This window comes from Corvus cornix, chromosome 28 (assembly GCF_000738735.6).
Source record: "Corvus cornix cornix isolate S_Up_H32 chromosome 28, ASM73873v5, whole genome shotgun sequence".
Lineage (NCBI taxonomy): Eukaryota > Metazoa > Chordata > Aves > Passeriformes > Corvidae > Corvus > Corvus cornix.
This window is the reverse complement of record NC_046356.1, coordinates 3,491,753-3,509,002: the sequence shown is the minus strand read 5'-3', so window position 1 is coordinate 3,509,002 and position 17,250 is coordinate 3,491,753. Positions and strand designations below refer to the sequence as shown.

Genomic DNA, 17,250 nt, shown 5'->3' with positions numbered 1-17,250 from the left:
TGTGGCTATCCCACACAGCAGGGAGACAAAGACCTGCGGAACCTCCCGAGGATGGAGGGCTGAGCTCAGCTCCGAGAAGCAGCAGCACCTGAAGAAAACCAAGCAACCCCCTAAAAGGCCTCGAGTTTACTTGGATTAAATACCGAGTTGCTGACTCCTGTGGTCTGTCGCACGCCAGGTTTTCTCCTGGTAGGAATCACCACCATTGGGTGTCCAGAGCAGCATCACAAGAAGCTCACAAAGCTGGAAGGTGCCAGTTTTCCCAAAAAAAACCCCCTTAAATACCACAATAACTTCCTACAAGCAGCAGCAGAGGTGTCTTAGAGCAGACACGGCTCCAGCCCAGCCCGTTTGGCTTTGGTTTAAGGCCACACCTGATGGCCACGGCCCAGGACGGAAGGCAAATCCCACATCAGATACCCACAGCTCCAATTCCTGCTTCCCTCCACTTCCCCAACTCCTAAAGGACGCCCAGCTTCCCATTCCACACCTCTAATTGGAAGTGAGGAGCAGGAGACAGCTTTCTCTCTCTCTCTCTCTTTGTCTGCGGCACCCACTTACCTCCTCTACACCTCAATAACACAAAATCCCGATACTGCAGCCACCCCTCCTTTATGTAACCCACACCATTCCCTGATGCCTCCCAAATCCTGCCTGGATCAGGCGGGATCCCCCACCGCTGTCCTTCGCCAGCCACCGGCTCCTCTCTACTCCAACCCACCCTCAACTCGCACGCAGGAAACAAACAAGTAAATTATGTGCTGTTGGACCTTCTGCCGAGCTCCCAACCTCCTTTTTCACCCCAAAACAGGGGCTGGACTGCTCACCATGAAGTCCCCCAACTTCCCAAGCAGCTGGCACTGAACCATGCCCCTCATCAATTCCAGAGAGCAAAAACCTGTCCCTTGTCACCTCATCCACCCAAAAGATGTCCCTCACCATCCCACCCCACCCTCAGCACCAGCCACCCCCTCTGCCCCCCACTTCCAGCCCCATCCACTCAATTCCTTCATCCGAAGCCCTGGGGGACACCCCAAAAATCCACCACAGCCCCTCTCTGTGCCCCCCCCCCCCCCAAACATCCTCACGTCAGCTCCTTGCCCTGAGCCTTGTGCCACAATCACCCCCCAGTGCTGTAACCCCCATGGGGACCCTCTGAGCTGCCCATCCCAATCCTCCACCCTGTGCCAGCCTCCAGCACCCCCAGGACCCCCCTTTCTCCCCCCAGAACCCCCAAACCCCCACCCCAGCCTCCCCCCAGACCTGCCCAGGGGTTCCCTTTCCCCCAGCACCCCAACACGTCCCACCCCCCTCCTGCTCAGCTCCCCCCTCGCCCCCAGGTACCCCCAGCCCCCCCTCCACCTGCCCAAGCCCCCCCGCACCCCCAGCCCTCCCTGAGCCTCCCCGACCCCAGCCCCCTTTCAGCCCTGCCCGGGCCCCCCCGCGCCCCCATCTCCTTCCCAGACCCCCCCTGCCCCTCACCCCCATCCCTCCCGCCCTCCTCGGGCCCCCCGCCTCTCTCCCCTTGCCCAGACCCCCCTCACTCCCCTCCGGAGCCCCCTCGAGCCTCCCCGGGCGCCCCCGGCCCAGCCCCGCCGCTCCCCCCAGGGAGAGAGGGGCCCCGGGCAGGGCCGCGTCGAGGCGGGGGCTCTGCCAAGCCGCGGCCTGAAGCAGCCGGGCGTCCCCCCCCGCTGTCCCCGGCCGTCCCGCCCCGTTCCCGGCGGCTCCTCACCGGTACCGGCGGGAGAGGGCGCGGCGGGCGCGGAGCGGAGCCGCCGCCTCAGACACCGCGCGGCGCAACGCACCCTGCTGCCCCGCGGGCGGTGCCGGCCCCGCCCCTCGCGCCTGATGGACAGCGCCAACAGCCAATGGGAAACCCGCGAGGAAGGCGCGCGGGGGGCGGTCCGGCCAGGGGGCGGGTCCGGGAGCGGCCGCCAAGTTCGGTTGCGGCGGAGGCGCGGAGGGAGGGCGGGAAGGGGGCGGGGCCGGCGGAGGAGCGGCGGGAGGAGCGGCCAATCAGCGCGGGGGGCGGGAAATAGGGCGGGGCTAAATAAGCGTCTCATTAATATTAATAAGGTGGGAGGGGGCACGTGGCGGCCGGGGCGCGAGGCACCGAGAGGGGACACCCCGGGACCCCCGGGGATCCCCCGGTGTGTGGCGTCCCCTGGGTCCCCCTGGTGCCCCCCAGGCCTCCCCGGGATGCCCCAGTCTGTGCCCCTCCGCAGCCGTCGGTGCAGCCGGACCGGAGCCCTGTGAGCACCCCGGCACTGCCCTGTGAGACCCCCAAAATATGGGGGTGCTGTGCTGCCCCCCGTCCCCTCTTGCCCTTCCCAGCCCCGGGGGGACAAGAGGCGGGGGAGGTGCTCCCGGGACACCCCCTGTGTGTCGCGCCCGTGCCCCACAGCAGTGGACGGGTGAGGGGTGCAGGATGTGGGGGGATGCGGGACCCCATCTCCCGGAGGGACCCCGTGTGCGAGTCCCCCCCGTGCCCACCCGGGACCCCCGAGGGCTGCGTGGCTGCTGCCCCCACGGGAAAGGCCACGGGTCCCACAGACCCCCTCTGTGACCCCGTTACAGGACTTGGAGCACCCCAACCCCCCCCAAACCATCCCCGGGCGCAGCCCTTCCCAGCCGGGCGCTGCCGAGCCCTGCGTGCCGCGGGTCGCAGCCTCGGTCTCCCCCCACCTTGGGGAGCTGCTGCCCCCGAGAACCGAGGGGAAAATCCATGGGGATGAATCAGCAGCGGGCGGGAGTCACGCTGGCGGCGCGGGGGGAGCGGGAAATCACGCCCTGAATCGAGGCTTTGATTCCCCCCCCAGCTGCCACCGGCACCGGGAGAGAGCGGCCGGCGGGTCCCCGGTGGTGCCTGGTCCCGGCGGGGCGAAGGGGGCCCGGTGTCCCCTCGGGAGTCACCGTGGGGGGACACAGCCACGTCCCCCGGGAAGGAGCCAGCGCTCCCCGGCAGCTTCCCAGCGCATCCCAGTCTGTGCTGGCCCGCGGCAGGGCCACACCAGCACGCACCAGTTGCAGCTGCGATCCCAGCGGGAATTGAGGTGGAGAAATGCCAAGCCCGGCCTGTTCCCACCTCGGGGGGGGGACGTGGCCCCGCTGCCGGGCACACACGGCACAGCCCTCGCCGGCGGCTGCGCTGGAATTGGGCTGAAAACTCCATAATCCTGTTAGTGCAAAGAAGGCTGATTTTTCCCTTAATCCAGTTTGCTCCCATATGTCCCAGCCCGCCGTGCCCTAATCCGCTTTTCCTGCAGATGGGCAGCACCGGGCGTGGGGGAACCCCCGAGGGGTGCCAGGGTCCCCGCGGGGAGGCACACGAGTGACAGTACTCCACGCAGCACCGATGCCAATGAGAGACACGGTGCCAGGAGCTGGTTTGGGTCCCAAAAACTGAATTTGTGTGAAATTTATGGCCGCGGGATGCAGCCACGGCTCCTGATGGCGAGAGGAGCGACGGGAACGGGCTGCAGCACGGCTCATCCCACTGCTCATCCCATGGCTCATCCCGCTAATTAACGCTCCGGAGCAGCTCGTTTAAAGCCTGGACCCGGGGGAGGTTCCGGGCGCCCTGCGAGGATCCTCCCCCCCGCTCCTGCGCTGATTTTCGGGGGTTCCGGATGGGGTTCTGGGGGGCTGCAGGGACCCAGCGCTTCCCAGGAACCTCCGATGAGAGCGAGAGCGTCCCGAGGGCCATCCCTGGCAGCATCCCGAGGGACACCCGGGGCTGCCGCAGGACCGGGGTGTCCCCTGGCATGGCGGGCACAGGTCCCCATCAAGTGGGGGGCAGTGGGGGGGGAACAGAGGGGGCAGAGATGGGGAGCAGGAGACCCGGGAATGGGGGGAAGCAGAGATTTTCTGCCCCCAAGGTGTTGTGGAGCCACTGGAAGAGCTCTGAGTTTTGGTGTGATGGTGCCCGGGGAGCTGCCACCCCAAATACCTGAGCCCTCCAAAGAGTCCCGAGGGGTCCCAGCAGGTGGGGACTGGCACCAAGTGTCCCCACGCCCGCGTGTGCCTGTCCTGCTGCCCTGCTCTGGCACCCACAGAGGGCCCCGAATCCCCCCAGGCCGCAGAAGGGACAAAGGGACAGGCAGGAGTGGTTCCCATGGGCAGTGCCAGGGAGCTGTGACATCCCTGCAGAGCTGCGACTGTCCCCATGGAGCTCAGAGCATCCCCATGGATCCGTGACCATCCCACAGAGCTGTGGCTGTCCCCATGGAGCTCAGAGCATCCCCACGGATCCGTGACCATCCCATAGAGCTGTGGCTGTCCCCATGGAGCTCAGAGCATCCCCACGGATCCGTGACCATCCCACAGAGCTGCGGCTGTCCCCATGGAGCTCAGAGCATCCCCACGGATCCGTGACCATCCCATAGAGCTGTGGCTGTCCCCATGGAGCTCAGAGCATCCCCACGGATCCGTGACCATCCCACAGAGCTGTGGCTGTCCCCATGGAGCTCAGAGCATCCCCACGGATCCGTGACCATCCCACAGAGCTGTGGCTGTCCCTACGGACCTGTCTGTGGCTGTCCACACCGAGCCCTGCCATTCCCGTGGAGCTGTGACTGTTCCCCCAGATCCACAATATCCCCAGGGATCCACGCCATCCCCACAGATCCATGACCATCCCCACATCCCCATGGATCCATCACCATCCCCACAGATCTGTGCCATCCCCGTGGATCCACGACCATCCCCATGGATCCACGACCATCCCCATGGATCTCTGCCATCCCCATGGATCCACAACCCTCCCTACAGATCCATCACCATCCCCATGGATCTCTGCCATCCCCATGGATCCACAACCCTCCCTATGGATCCACAACCATCCCCATGGATCCACGACCATCCCCATGGATCCATCACCATCCCCACTGATCTGTGCCATCCCCATGGATCCACAACCATCCCCATGGATCTCTGCCATCCCCGTGGATCCACGACCATCCCCATGGATCCACGACCATCCCCATGGATCTCTGCCATCCCCGTGGATCCACGACCATCCCCATGGATCCACGACCATCCCCATGGATCTCTGCCATCCCCATGGATCCACAACCATCCCCATGGATCCATCACCGTCCCCACTGATCTGTGCCATCCCCATGGATCCACAACCCTCCCTATGGATCCACAACCATCCCCATGGATCCACAACCATCCCTATGGATCCATCACCATCCCCACTGATCTCTGCCATCCCCGTGGATCCACAGCATCCCCACAGATCCATAACTATCCCCACGGATCCACACCATCCCCACGCATCCACGACAATGCCCTGGGATCTATGACCGTATCCATGGATCCCTGCCATCCCCACAGATCCATGACCATCCCCACGGAGCCGTGCCCTCCGCCAGGCCCTCGGTGCCCGCGGCAGCCCCACCCCCGCCCCCCCCGCCCCCCCTTCCCCCGCCGGCTCCCGGAGCCCACGCGGCTCCCGCGCCCGGGGAGCAGCGATGGTTTCCATGGCAACGGGCGTGATGACGCACACGCCGCGCTCCCGCCCCCTCCCCACGGGCACGGGCGGGGGGCGCCCGGCGGGGACGGCGGCGCGCGGGAACGGGCGTCCCACGCGTGTCACACACGTCACGCGCATGCACACACACGCGCACACACGCACCGCGCGTGCACGCGGCCCCGCACACACGCGCGCGTGCACACGCGTCACGGCTGTCCCGCACGCGCGTCACACGCACACGTCACACGTGTCACACGCCTTTGCGCACACGCGTGTCTGCGGCCAGCCCGCAGAGCCGTGAGTGTGCCCACGGCCCCGTGTGCGCGCACAACACATCACACGCACCGCACGCGCACCGCATCGCGCTCACACCACACCCGTGCACCCCACCCCTCCTCGCCCCCCTTCCCGTGCCCCTCGGGACCCCCGCCCCCCGTGGCCTCCCGCCCCGGCCGGGGGCGGCTCCGGGGGACGCGGGAGCGTTTCTCGTCTCTTTATTGAAGGAAGACTATTTCTAGAATAAAGGCTACATCGTCACGTCACCTTGTCCCCTGGGCGCTCGGGTCCTCGTGTAAAAAGCCGGGGGGGGGTGCGGGGAGCTGGGGGGGCTCGGCCTGCCCGGGGACACCCCCTCGGGGACACCCCGGTGGCGGCGGGGGAAGGAGCGGGGCCGGAGCGAGGGGACAAACCTCGAGGGGACGAGGGGCTGGTGACAGCGCGGGGACCCCGCTCCGGCCAGGGGGGAACAAGCGGGGCTGCGCCAGAGCTGGAGGGTGTCGGGGGGGTCCCGAGGGTGTGGGGCCAGGCCACCCGGCGGGGGGGACTCTGAGGACGGGGTGGCACCGGCCGCCAGCGGGGCACCGCGGCAGCGCCCGGCACGGCGGCATCGGACGCGTCCTGCGTGGGGAGGGGGCAGCGGGGGGCGCGGGGGCCCGGCTGGCTGTGGGGCCGGGGGTCTCCCGCCGGAGCTCACCAGGATTGTGCTGGGTCAGGACCTCCCGCGGACCCGATGCTTTGTGCTTGGGCTGGCGGCTCCGGCTGCGGCACCGGAACGGGGCTGGGGGGTCACGGGGGGGCCCGCGGCGCCAGGGTGGGGTTGGGGACTTTGGGGGTGGGTGAAGGGGGTCATGGCACCACGATGGGGCCGGGGGTCAAGGGGGCCGCGGTGCCGGGATGGGGGCTCGGGGGGCTGCAGTGGCAGACGGGGCTGGGGGGGCCGTGGCACCAGGACGGGGCTGGGGGCTCGGGGGGGGGGGGTCATGGCACCACGATGAGGCTGTGGGGCGCGGGGGTCAGGGGGGCACGGGCACCGCGCAGGGGCTGCCCCCGCCCCGGGTCTCTGCCCGCAGGAGCAGAGCACTATGGCGTGGGGACGGGGGCGCGGGGGAGTGCCCGGGACGCGTGTGACTGTCCCCAAGGGTGACACCGCCACCCCTACGTGGAACCGTCTTTCCCTCGCGCGAGGACCGACGGGCGCCGGGCCCGATGCCACCGGTTGTGCTGTGAGTGCGGGGAGTGTGGTGCGGGCGTCCCGGCGGCGCGTCCCCGGTCCTGCCCCGGTCCTGCCGTGCCCAGCGGGGGTGGCCGCGTGTCCCTCGGCTCGGCCCCGTCTTCACCCCCGGCCCCGGGGCGAGCGCAGGCGTCCCCGCACAGTCACAGTGATGGCACACGGAGGACGAGGGGACGGTCCCGCTGCGATGCCACTGCCACGTCCAGCCGTGGGGGGAAGGAGGGAGGGGGGTATCCGGGAGGGGGGCGCGGGCCAGTCCGGGGCTCTACATGATGCTGCACTTCCCCTTGATTTTGTCTGTCCTCTTCTGCTTGCTGGAGCGCTTCCCGTCAATGGTGAGGCTGACGTTCCTCCTCTTCTCCAGGTTCAGCAGCTCCTGGAAGAGCTCCTTGACGTTGTAGTTCATCTTGGCCGAGGTCTCCATGAAGGCGCATTTCCACTCCTTGGCCATGGCCTCCCCCTCCCTGCTCTCCACCTCGCGCTGCGTCTCGTCGCACTTGTTGCCCACCAGCATGATGGGGATGCTCTCCACGCTGCCCTTGATCTGCACGATCTGCTGGTAGATGGGCTTCAGCTCCTCCAGCGACTGCTTGCTGGTGACGGAGAAGACCAGGATGAAGGCATGGCCCTTGGAGATGGACAGGCGCTGCATGGCCGGGAACTGGTGGCTGCCGGTGGTGTCGGTGATCTGCAGGGTGCACACGCTCTTGTCGCAGCTGATCACCTGCCGGTACGTGTCCTCGATGGTGGGGATGTAGGTGTCGCGGAAGGTCCCCTTGACGAAGCGCAGCACCAGCGAGCTCTTGCCCACGCCGCCGGCGCCGAACACCACCACCCGGTAGTCGTTGCTCTGCTCCGGCATCTTGCCCTGCAGTCGCCGCCGCTGCGGGGGGACAGGGGAGGCGGCGTCACCCCCCGAACCCAGCGGATGGCCCCCCTGAGATGCAGCTCCTGCCAGGAGCTGGGGTCGCTGCCCTTGGGATGCCCTTGCCAGCTGGCCCGGGGTGCAGCCGCCTTGGCTATTTTTACCAGCCGCCCGCTGTGGCCATATGGCTGAGCGCGGCCACCGGCGCCACAGCTGCTACCGAGGCTGCCGGGGGGGGGGCACGCTGGGCAGGGACCCCCTGGGCCCAGCTGGGCAGCAGGAGCAGCTCTGCGGGGCAGTCACTGGCCTGGTGAGGATGTGGTGGCACCTGGAGTGCCCAGCTGGGTGCTCTGGCCAGGGACAGAGGTGGCCTTGCACACGCAGGCCATGCTGCTGGTGTCCTGTCACCCGTGTGACTCCCTGCCACCCTGCCCTGCCCTGTGCCATCCCTCTGCTCTGCTCCCACCCCAGGAATGCGTAGGGGAGTGGGGGGAAGGAGCGTGGCATGGCCGTGGGTGGTGGGCAGTGGGTCAGAGACCCCTCCCGGCCACTCTTATGCTGCCACACCTCGGTGCCCACCCACAGGGGACACCGGGACCTGGGCAGGGTCCCCAGTGCCCCCTGAGCGATGCAGAAGGGGTGTGAAATGAGGGGGCACAGAGTCACCGATGCTGAGCCCTGGGCTGGGCCCTGCTCCGGTTCCCCCAGTGCAGCACAGGGGTGGCAGCACCAGCTCTGCCCCAGGAGGGTTCCCAGAGTGTGCAGGACCCTCACGGAGCCTTGGGGACATTAAACCCACCATGGCACAGGGTTTCCAAAGGTGTCCAGTCCCAGGAGGAGTGGAAAGAAGGGGAGGGAAGGGGACCTGGGCACTGCTTTAGGACTGTCCCCAGTCGGCTCCACTCCTGCCACCCCAATTCAGGGAAGGGGGACAGCAAAGTGCCCCAGACAGCCCCGTGCCAGTGGCTGCCCTGGGCACGGCAGCTCCTGCATCCCTGAGCATCTCCAGAGGAGCCAACCCCTTCCCGCAGCATCCCCATCCCACAGCACCGGGGGGTCCAGACCCTGCAAAGCAGCCCCAAAACCCCAGCGTGTCCCCAAACACCAGAGTCAGGTGAGGCTGGGAGCTGGAGGAGCCCCTCACCGCGGCCTTGGGCAGCCAAGGAGCTCATCCCACCGTGGGCTCCTTGGATCCCACCACGCTGTAAGCGTCACCAGCACACGGGGGCTGGGGCTGGAGCGGGGGCCGGGGCTGAGTTGGCGCGTGGGAACGTCCAACCTTGGCTGGGGCTGGCAACGGTCCTGCCCTGTCCCACCTGTGCCATCCCACCTGTGCCACCTGCCTGTCCCACCTGTCCCATGCCCCCCTGTCCCATTCCATTTGTTCCACCTGTCCGTCCCACCTGTCCCATGGCCCCCTGTCCCATTCCACTTGTTCCACCTGTCCGTCCCACCTGTCCATGGCACAGCTGAAGGTGCTCCCGGCCTCACAGCCCCGCCATGGGGCACTGGGGTGAGGGGCTGGGCTGGACAGACCCTCACGGACCCTGGGGGGGCTCTTTGGGGTGACCCCATGGCCCGTGCCCAGAAGCGCCCCGATCACAACAGTCCCCGGTGCCTGAGGGTCCGGAGCACGGCCCCCCCTCAGCTTGTGGGCAGGGACCACCGGCCAGCCCGGGCCTGATCCTGCCGGGGGGCTCTGCACCCCCCGGGACCCCCCAGCACCCTTCCACTCGGGTCCCCAGCACTGGGGGTGACAAACGGCTGGTGGGGGGCCTGGGGGTCAGGATGGAGGGCAGGGACAGGGCAGGGGTGGGATGGAGGAGCAGGGGAAGGGCAGGGTGAAGATGGAGGGGCAGGGAAGGGCAGGATGCAGGGATGAAGGGGCAGGAGAAGGGGCTGGATGGAGGTCGGAGCGGCAGAGGAAGAGCAGGATGGGCGAGCATCCCGCTCGGGATGGAGATGGAGAGGCAGGGGAAGAGCAGGATCCAGATGGAGAGGCAGGAGAAGGGGCTGGATGGAGGGGCAGGATGGAGATGGAGAAGAGGGAGAAGGGGCGGGACGGGCGAGCATCCCGCTCAGGATGGAGATGGAGAAGCAGGAGAAGGGCACGGAGAGATGGCGGGGCAGGGTCGCGGGTCCCCGCCCTTGCCGGGAGCACCCCCGGTCCCCGCGCCGGCCGCGCTCCCCCGGCCCCCGCCGCGCCGGTCGCATTGCGGTGCCCGCCGCCTCACCGTGTCCTGCCCGGGATCCGCCCTTGGCTGCGGGCGGCGCGGCGGCCTCAGCGCATGGCCCGGCCCGGGGCGGCCCCGGCGCGGCGGCTCCGCTCCGCCCGGCGCGGCTCGGCTCGGTACGGCGGGGCTCGGCGGGGCTCGGCGGGGCTGCGGCCGGTGCGGCGGGGCCGGCTCGGCTCGGCGGGCTTGGCTCGGCTCGGCTCGGTGCGGTGCGGCCGCCGCAGAGTCGATCCCGCCCCGCCGCCGGCCCCGCCCGCCGCGCCCGCCCCGCCCGGGGCCCCGGACCCCCGGCCCTGGCCCCGAGCGGCTCCGGGACGCGGCGGCGGCGGGACGGGGATGGGGACAGACGGACAGGGATGCACACGGACAGGGATGGGGACAGATGGACAGGGATGCACATGGACAGGGACACACGGACAGGGATGGGGACAGACGGACAGGGATGCACACGGACAGGGACACACGGACAGGGATGGGGACAGACAGACAGGGACGGGATGGGGACACACGGAGAAGAGACACAAACAGGGTCACACGAACAGGGACATGCGGGGATGGGGACAGGGACACATGGATGGGAACACATGGAGAGAGATGGGGACACATGGGGGTGAGGATGGACAGTCAGACAGGGAGACACAGGGTGGGGACACACGGACAGGGACACACGGACAGGGACACTTGGGGGTGAGGACACACAGACAGGGACCCCACATGGACACGGGCACAGGTGGGGACACGGAGCCACCTGAAGAGGAACAGCCCAGGGACTTGCGGATGGGGACAGAGCCCCACAGGTGGTGACAGGGGACACACGGACAGGACAGACAGATGCCAACATCCCAGCCAGGCAGGGCATGGGTGGCAGAGGGTGCCCTGAGCCCCTGTGGCAGTTGGGGTGGCCTGAGCAGTGATGCCAGGCTTTGGGGACGCAGTGGTCACGGTGCCACGCCAGCGCAGGACCAGGAGCTTGTGCTCACACCACAGGGCCTTTGTCACCAGCTGGTGTCACCTGCTCATGGCAGAGCCCCAAAACCCCTGAGGGGCCCTTGAGGGGACACACCGGGGTCCTTTGTGGGGCCGTGGGACACTCAAGTGCTGGCTGAGCCCCTCCCAGCGCCTGAGTGGGACCAGAACAGCTCCAGGGTGACCGTCCCCAGCTCTGTGCCCCACCACAGGCACTGGGCACTGGAGGTGACCGGTGCCCCCGGGGGATCCGACAGTCTCTGTCACAGCCGGGGTCTGCTCCTGCCTCCCCCCCACCCCACTCGCGAGTGGCAGCAATTAAAATCCGCAGCCTCTATTAATAGCAGCCGGCGGGCACCGGGCCACGGTGGCACCCACGCGCTGGCACCGCGTCCCAGCGAGGGCGGGGGGCACGGGGACCTCGGGCCGCCCCGTGAGGTTACAAGAGCCGAGGGGTGGCAACCTCAGCCCCCCCCGTGGCGCGCTCGGAGCCGGCCGGATACTCCTCGTTAGAGGGAATGAATGAGTTTTCCTTGATCCTTTTCCTGCGGCTCCTCCTCGTTCCATTGAGCCGCAGCTCCCCGCCGGGCCTGACGCAACGGGGCGGCCGCTCACGCAGGGCTGAATCACGGCGCTGCCGAGCGGGGCGTGCTGGGGGGTCCTGTCCTCCCTCCCCCGAGCTCAGCAGGGCTCTGGGGGGGGGTCCGGCCGGAGGGGTTTGGCTGCCCAGGAGGGGCTCAGCCCACGCCGGGGCCGGGCACGTGCGGCCGCCGCGTGAGCCGGACGTGGAGCAGCCATGGTGGACACGGGGAAAAAAAAAAAAAAGCGAGTGACAGCGAGGGGAGAAGGCCAGGGAATTTATTGGGAGCAGCAGGGCCTCCTCCTCCTCCATCCTGGAGCACGGGATGATCCTGTGGATGAACCCCTCCAGGGCGGCGGGATGAGGATGGGGGAGCTCAGCACCCCCCGGCACTTCACAGCCCCCCCTTCCCCCGATCCCAAACTCCAGCAGGAGGAGGGTGTGAAACGGAGGCGACAGCCCAGCAAGGGACACTCAGCACGGTGTCACCTCTCCCTCCTCGTCCCCCGCAGCACTGAGAACCCCCCAGGCGCGAGGTCACCCCCCAGGAGAGGTGAAAGAGCCCCGAGGCTTTACCACGCCGAGGCAAATCACGTTCTCCTCATCCTGCTGGTTTGTGTCATGCCAGGCCCAAAATAACCTCCCTCCACTCCAGGTTTTCAAAGGAAGATTAATTGACTCGGGGATGTTGCAGCAATTAAACTAACGAGCCCCAGGATCTGTCAGATGATGCTCAGCTGCCTCCATATGCTGCAGCTGGGCCACCGCGGAGGCTCCGAGCCTCCTTCCCGCTGCCGGCACTGCGCCATCCTTATGATTCCACCAGCGCTTCCAGGAGCCCGGCGGAAGCTGCTGCAGGAGCGAAGGCTCCGGGTAATTAAAATGCAGCCCCTGCCTGAGCCAGGCTGTGTCACACGGCTGGGGGGGGAGCACATTCCCAGCTCCAGCCTCTGATCCCGGCTCCTTGCTCCGAAGGGCAAATCCAACGGGATCAGCAGCACACAGAGGTTCCCGGGGGCCCCGCTCTGCAGCCACTGCGATCTGCTTGTGGCTCTCAGCAGCCTTTCCACCACCTCCACTCCCCTCAAGGGAGGTGATTTCATTCCTTTGGAAACCTGGAAAAGCCTTGGAGCAGCCCCTGATGGGAACTACTCAACCCCTCTGACTGCAGAGCACTGAAAACGCAAGGGTTTGCCCCAAAATATCCGTGCTGGAAATGGTTACTGCCCGTTTCCTGCAAGCTCATGGATCCCAGGCTCTGGATAATGTGAGGATCTGCTCCCTCCATCCCTGGAAGTGTCCAAGGCCAGGTTGGACACGGCTTGGAGCACCCTGGGCTAGTGGAAGGTGTCCCTGCCCATGGCAGGGGGTGCCACTGGATGGGCTTTAAGGTCCCTCCCAACCCCAACCATCCTGGGCTTCATCCTCTGATTTCCAAACCACGCTGCTGGAGGTTTTCCTTAGGGAGTGCTCAGCCTATGGATCCAATGCTGAGGAGGAAGCAGGGTAGAGGGGCCCGGCCTCATTTCTTCCATGAATCCCTGGGAAAGCCGAGCTCCCCGAGCCCCAGATGGAGCACCGGAAGCTGTGCCGGAGGGAGTGGGGCCCCGGAAGGCCGGAGTCCCACAGGGATGTTATTTTTGGCAGCTCTTACAACCAGGTTTTGCTCCCAACTAAGCCAGCGAAAGCAGCTTAGTGCAGCCCAGCAATCCCTGCTCCCACCTGCTCTGCCTCCTTTCCTGTTTGTTTCTCACCTCCTCGGAGCCTCCGGAGCAGGCTCCCGGCCCGTTCCGGAGCGTGGGCGAGGGGAAGGAGGGAGAGTGGGCTGTGGGCAGTGCAGGAAGCCACTCACACTCAAAAAGCAGCGTTTACCCAGATCCTTAATGTTTGTGTCCGCTAATCCCTGCAGCCCCTCGGGCAGGGACAATCCCTCGGGATATTCCTCACTCATCTCCCTCTGAGCACACGGGAGGAGATTCTCCTCTTTCAGGTAATCGTGGAAACACCGCCGCGGGCAGGGCTGCTCCAGCTGCCCGCGGCGGTGGAAGGGGCGGCTCCTCCCGGTGCCGGTGGGAGGGGAGAGGTGAGGTTTTGCTCCCTTTGCTTCCCGAGGCTCCCGGCTCACCACGGGATGAGCACCAGCCCGGCCAGCGCGGCGTAGCCCAGCACCAGGCACAGCACCTTGAGCAGCCGGTGGCTCTTGTCCTCCAGCTCCTTGGCCAGGATCTCGAAGAAGGTGATGAAGAGGAAGGTGCCGCCGGCGATGCCCTGCAGCAGCAGCGACGCGATGCTGCCGGCGGCGTTCTGGCTGCTCTCGATGCCCATCCCGATGCCAATTCCCAGCGGGATCATCAGGCACACGGCCACCGCCAGCTTGGCCGCGTCCCTCAGCGGCAGCGAGGCCTTGGCCATGCTGATGCCCAAGGCTACGGCCACCAGCGTCTCGTGCACGGCCACTCCCAGGAACAAGCTGACCACTCTGCCGCCGTCCTCCTGCAAGCCCAGGGCCAGGCCCTCGAAGATGGAGTGAGTGCACAGGGCAAACACCAGCCCCAGCAGGCGCCGGGGGCCACAGCGGGACAGTTCTGGGATGTTGAGGCTGTGGGAATGGGCTCCGTGCTCCCCGTACAGGGCGCGCCCGCGGGACGAGGCGATGAAGGGACTCTCGTACTCCGAGTCGCTGCCCACGTCCGAGCCGGCGTTGAAGGTCTCCAGGTCGATGAAGGAGGGTTTTTCCTTCTGGAAGGTCAGGAAGAGCTGGTCCACGAAGACCGTCAGGAAGAAGCCGACCATCATGATGGTCTCAGCCACCGGGTAGTCCGTGGTCACGTTGCCTTGCCTGAGGACCTCATCGAGCTGGAAGGGAGCAAGAGATGCACAGGGAAGCCATCCCCTTTATCCCTCTGAAGGGAGACATTCCCACATGGACACTGAGTCCATGATGCTGCCACACCCTCGGATACCGGCCTTGGCAGGGGACAGGGAACCTCTCTGCCTTGCTGTTCCAAACACGGCGAGTTTGGATCCTCCCACCCCACAGCCTCCTCTGCACCCCAAAAACCTCCCCTTGTTCCACAGAGAGCAACAGGAGCCGGGCACAGCTCCCCCTCATGAGGCACCGGCCACAGCAGAGATGTTCCAGGGAGCTCCAGAGGCCACTCCAGCAGGACACACCCCATTCCCACAAGGAATGAGGGCTGGGATCCTGCAGGCTCAGGCGTCCCTCACACAGGAATTAATCAGCACTCACCTTCCCTCTCACGGCGGGCAGGAGGGCGTTGAAGCAGGTGGCCAGGAAGACGCCTCCTCCGAAGGAATTCCAGAGGGCCAGGACTTTCCGGGAACGCTGAGCCTTCTCGTAGTCGGCCTCGATGACCCTGACGGGGAGCAGGGCCCCGGCCAGCACCAGGACACAGATTCCCAGCAGACACAGCACCTTGGCCACCACAATCCTCATCCTGCTGAGGATTCCAGGCCCTGGAGGGGCCCCTCTGGATGTGCTCAGAGCCGGGACATCAGTGGGTGACAGCCTGGACAGGCCTCAGGGAAAGGAGCTCCCTGGAGATGGGAAGAACACCGAGATTTTTCCAGGGAAAAGCTGAACTGTATTCAAAAGGGATTTTAAAGCCCTGGGATTGTTGTGGTCACTGCAAACCACCCTTCCCTGAAGGTCCTTGGACACTTCCAGCGATGAGGCAGCCACTGGGAAATCCTTGCCAGGGCCTCCCCAAGGTCACAGGGAGGAATTCCTTCCCAGTATCCCACCTATCCCTGCCCTCTGGCACTGGGAAGCCATTCCCCCTCGTCCTGTCACCCCAGGCCCTGTGAAAAGTCCCTCTCCAAGGGACAAAGAAAGGAATTCAGAACCCATCAGGTGACACTGACTCACTCCAGGTCTGGACACGTCCAAAATCTTCGACCAGGCACCTGTGCCAGGGCAGAGGGAAAGGATAAAATCCTCCTTTTCCAGACCTCACACCTCTGGAACACCTTTGGCTCCCCCCCAGAAACGCTTTAACCACAGTTTTTTCCCTTTCTTTCCCGTTTTTAACCCAAACCAGCCCCCACCAAAGCCTCAGCCTCCCGAGTTCAGGTGGGACAGCCACATCCAGCGTCCCTGAGCGGGGCTGGGAGCAGCTCGGAGGGAAAGGAAGCACCAGGAATTCCTGGTGGTTCTCCTCACCTGCTCCTCCTGCAGCAGCACCGACACCTGGGCTGTGTCCCCAGCCTGCAAACTGCTGGAACAAAGGATTAACTCCGGTCCTGCTCGGCTTAGTGGCTCATAATGAAGCATCCAAGCGATGAGAAATATTATATAAACCAGGCAGGGCTCTGTGTGAGGAAAAACAAAGGAGTTCCTGATCCGTGAGCTCCTAGATCCCCGTTTTTCTGTTAAAAACCGGCACTTCTAAGCCCTGAAACCGCTTGAGATGGTCCCAGCCACTTTTAAAAGGAGGTGACGAGGAGGGGGCTCCTCCCAGGCCACCAGCACCCCTGAGCACCCCAAAAAGGAGCAGAGATGAGGGGAAGGGTTTCAGAGTTACTGGGAGCGGGGTGAGCAGCTCAAGTGCGGAGTGTTCAGCTGGGGAGACCCTCACAGGGGGTCGGGGTCCACCCTGAGCCCTCCAAGGTGGGGAGGGGGCCCAGCTCCAGCCCCTCACAAACAGAGGGGCCTCACAGGAGGTTGGGGTCTGCCCTGAGCCCCTCACAGCGAGAGGCGCCCCAGCCCCAACCCCTCAAGATGAGCTTGGGGTCCCTCACACAGGGAGGGGGCCCAGCCCCTCTCTCCTGCCCCTGTCCCCCGCACCCCCGGCTCCCCCAGCCCCGCTGTGACCCCCGGGCCCCCTCCTCGGCCCCGCCATCCCCTCACGACCCCCGCCCCCCCCTCGCCCCCCGTTACCCCGGTAACCGCCCCCCCCCCCCGTCCACTCACGGCCGGCCCCGCTCGCTCCCGGCCAGGCCGCCCCACACGCGCCCGCCCACGGCGCCCTCCTATTGGCTGAGGCGGGAGCATCGATTTCTGATTGGCTGCGGCAGCTGTCAATCAATCCGCTCACGCCCAGCACGGGGGAAGCGGCGATTGAGGTCCGCGGGAAACGCGTCCCGCAGCGCTGCGTTCCGGGGCAGCGCCGGCCGCGCTGCGCTGTCCGGTGCTGACCGGGATCACCGGGAACCGGGAGCACCGGGAATGGGAAAAACGGCCCTGGAACAGCGTCCCCCGCACCGACAGCCCCTGCTCCTGCCGCTTCGCAGCTCCTTGTGGTTCAACTGCACAAATGGCAGCTGCGGGAGGCTCCAGGGAGAGATGAGGCGAACCTGAAAATTCCACAAAATTCCATAAAATTCCCCAAAATTCCATAAAATTCCCTTTTTTTTTTGTGCTATCAGGTCCCAGAGGAGTCGGGAATTGCAGGGAGAGTGAAAAAGGAGGCTGTCAGCGCTGTTTGGAGTTCAGGGGCAGCCAAATCCAGGGGCTGCTCGTTCCTTTGGCAGCGAGGAGCAGCTCCAGGCAGGCAGGGCAGGAGAAATTCCCGCTTGGAAAAGCGCACCGGGAGCTCAGGGATGGGAAAACACAGCCGGGAGAGGTGGAGAAATCCAGAAGAACGACTCAGAAGA

General features: G+C 66.1%; 3 protein-coding genes across 3 annotated transcripts in view; all 3 read right to left on the bottom strand.

The window, feature by feature from the left end:
• The window catches only part of GNG7 (G protein subunit gamma 7), a 49,566-nt gene extending 47,734 nt beyond the window's left edge, over nucleotides 1–1,832 (bottom strand). The window contains exon 1 of the mRNA XM_039566181.1: nucleotides 1,733–1,832. The gene's annotated coding sequence lies outside the window, so the exon portion shown is untranslated. The remainder of the gene's footprint in view (nucleotides 1–1,732) is intronic.
• A 4,890-nt stretch (nucleotides 1,833–6,722) lies between these two features.
• Nucleotides 6,723–10,168, bottom strand: DIRAS1 (DIRAS family GTPase 1). Its single transcript, XM_039566178.1, has 2 exons — nucleotides 10,089–10,168; nucleotides 6,723–7,872 (listed from the first exon to the last, which is right to left on the bottom strand). The coding sequence occupies exon 2, from the start codon at nucleotides 7,849–7,851 to the stop codon at nucleotides 7,255–7,257; it is 597 nt and encodes a 198-aa protein (XP_039422112.1). The 5' UTR covers nucleotides 7,852–7,872; nucleotides 10,089–10,168; the 3' UTR covers nucleotides 6,723–7,254.
• Nucleotides 10,169–11,894: 1,726 nt separating this feature from the next.
• On the bottom strand, nucleotides 11,895–16,666 carry SLC39A3 (solute carrier family 39 member 3). The gene is made up of 4 exons (XM_039566177.1): nucleotides 16,568–16,666; nucleotides 15,818–15,966; nucleotides 14,885–15,192; nucleotides 11,895–14,490 (listed from the first exon to the last, which is right to left on the bottom strand). The coding sequence occupies exons 3-4, from the start codon at nucleotides 15,089–15,091 to the stop codon at nucleotides 13,756–13,758; spliced, it is 942 nt and encodes a 313-aa protein (XP_039422111.1). The 5' UTR covers nucleotides 15,092–15,192; nucleotides 15,818–15,966; nucleotides 16,568–16,666; the 3' UTR covers nucleotides 11,895–13,755.
• Nucleotides 16,667–17,250: the final 584 nt, after the last annotated feature.

Excerpts from the sequence above, each read along its gene's own strand:
- DIRAS1 (XM_039566178.1), bottom strand. The coding sequence starts at position 7,851 with ATGCCGGAGCAGAGCAACGACTACCGGGTGGTGGTGTTCGGCGCCGGC.
- SLC39A3 (XM_039566177.1), bottom strand. The coding sequence starts at position 15,091 with ATGAGGATTGTGGTGGCCAAGGTGCTGTGTCTGCTGGGAATCTGTGTC. Across the intron at positions 14,491-14,884 it reads TGCCCGCCGTGAGAGGGAAG|CTCGATGAGGTCCTCAGGCA; the intron begins GTGAGTGCTGAT and ends GCTCCCTTCCAG.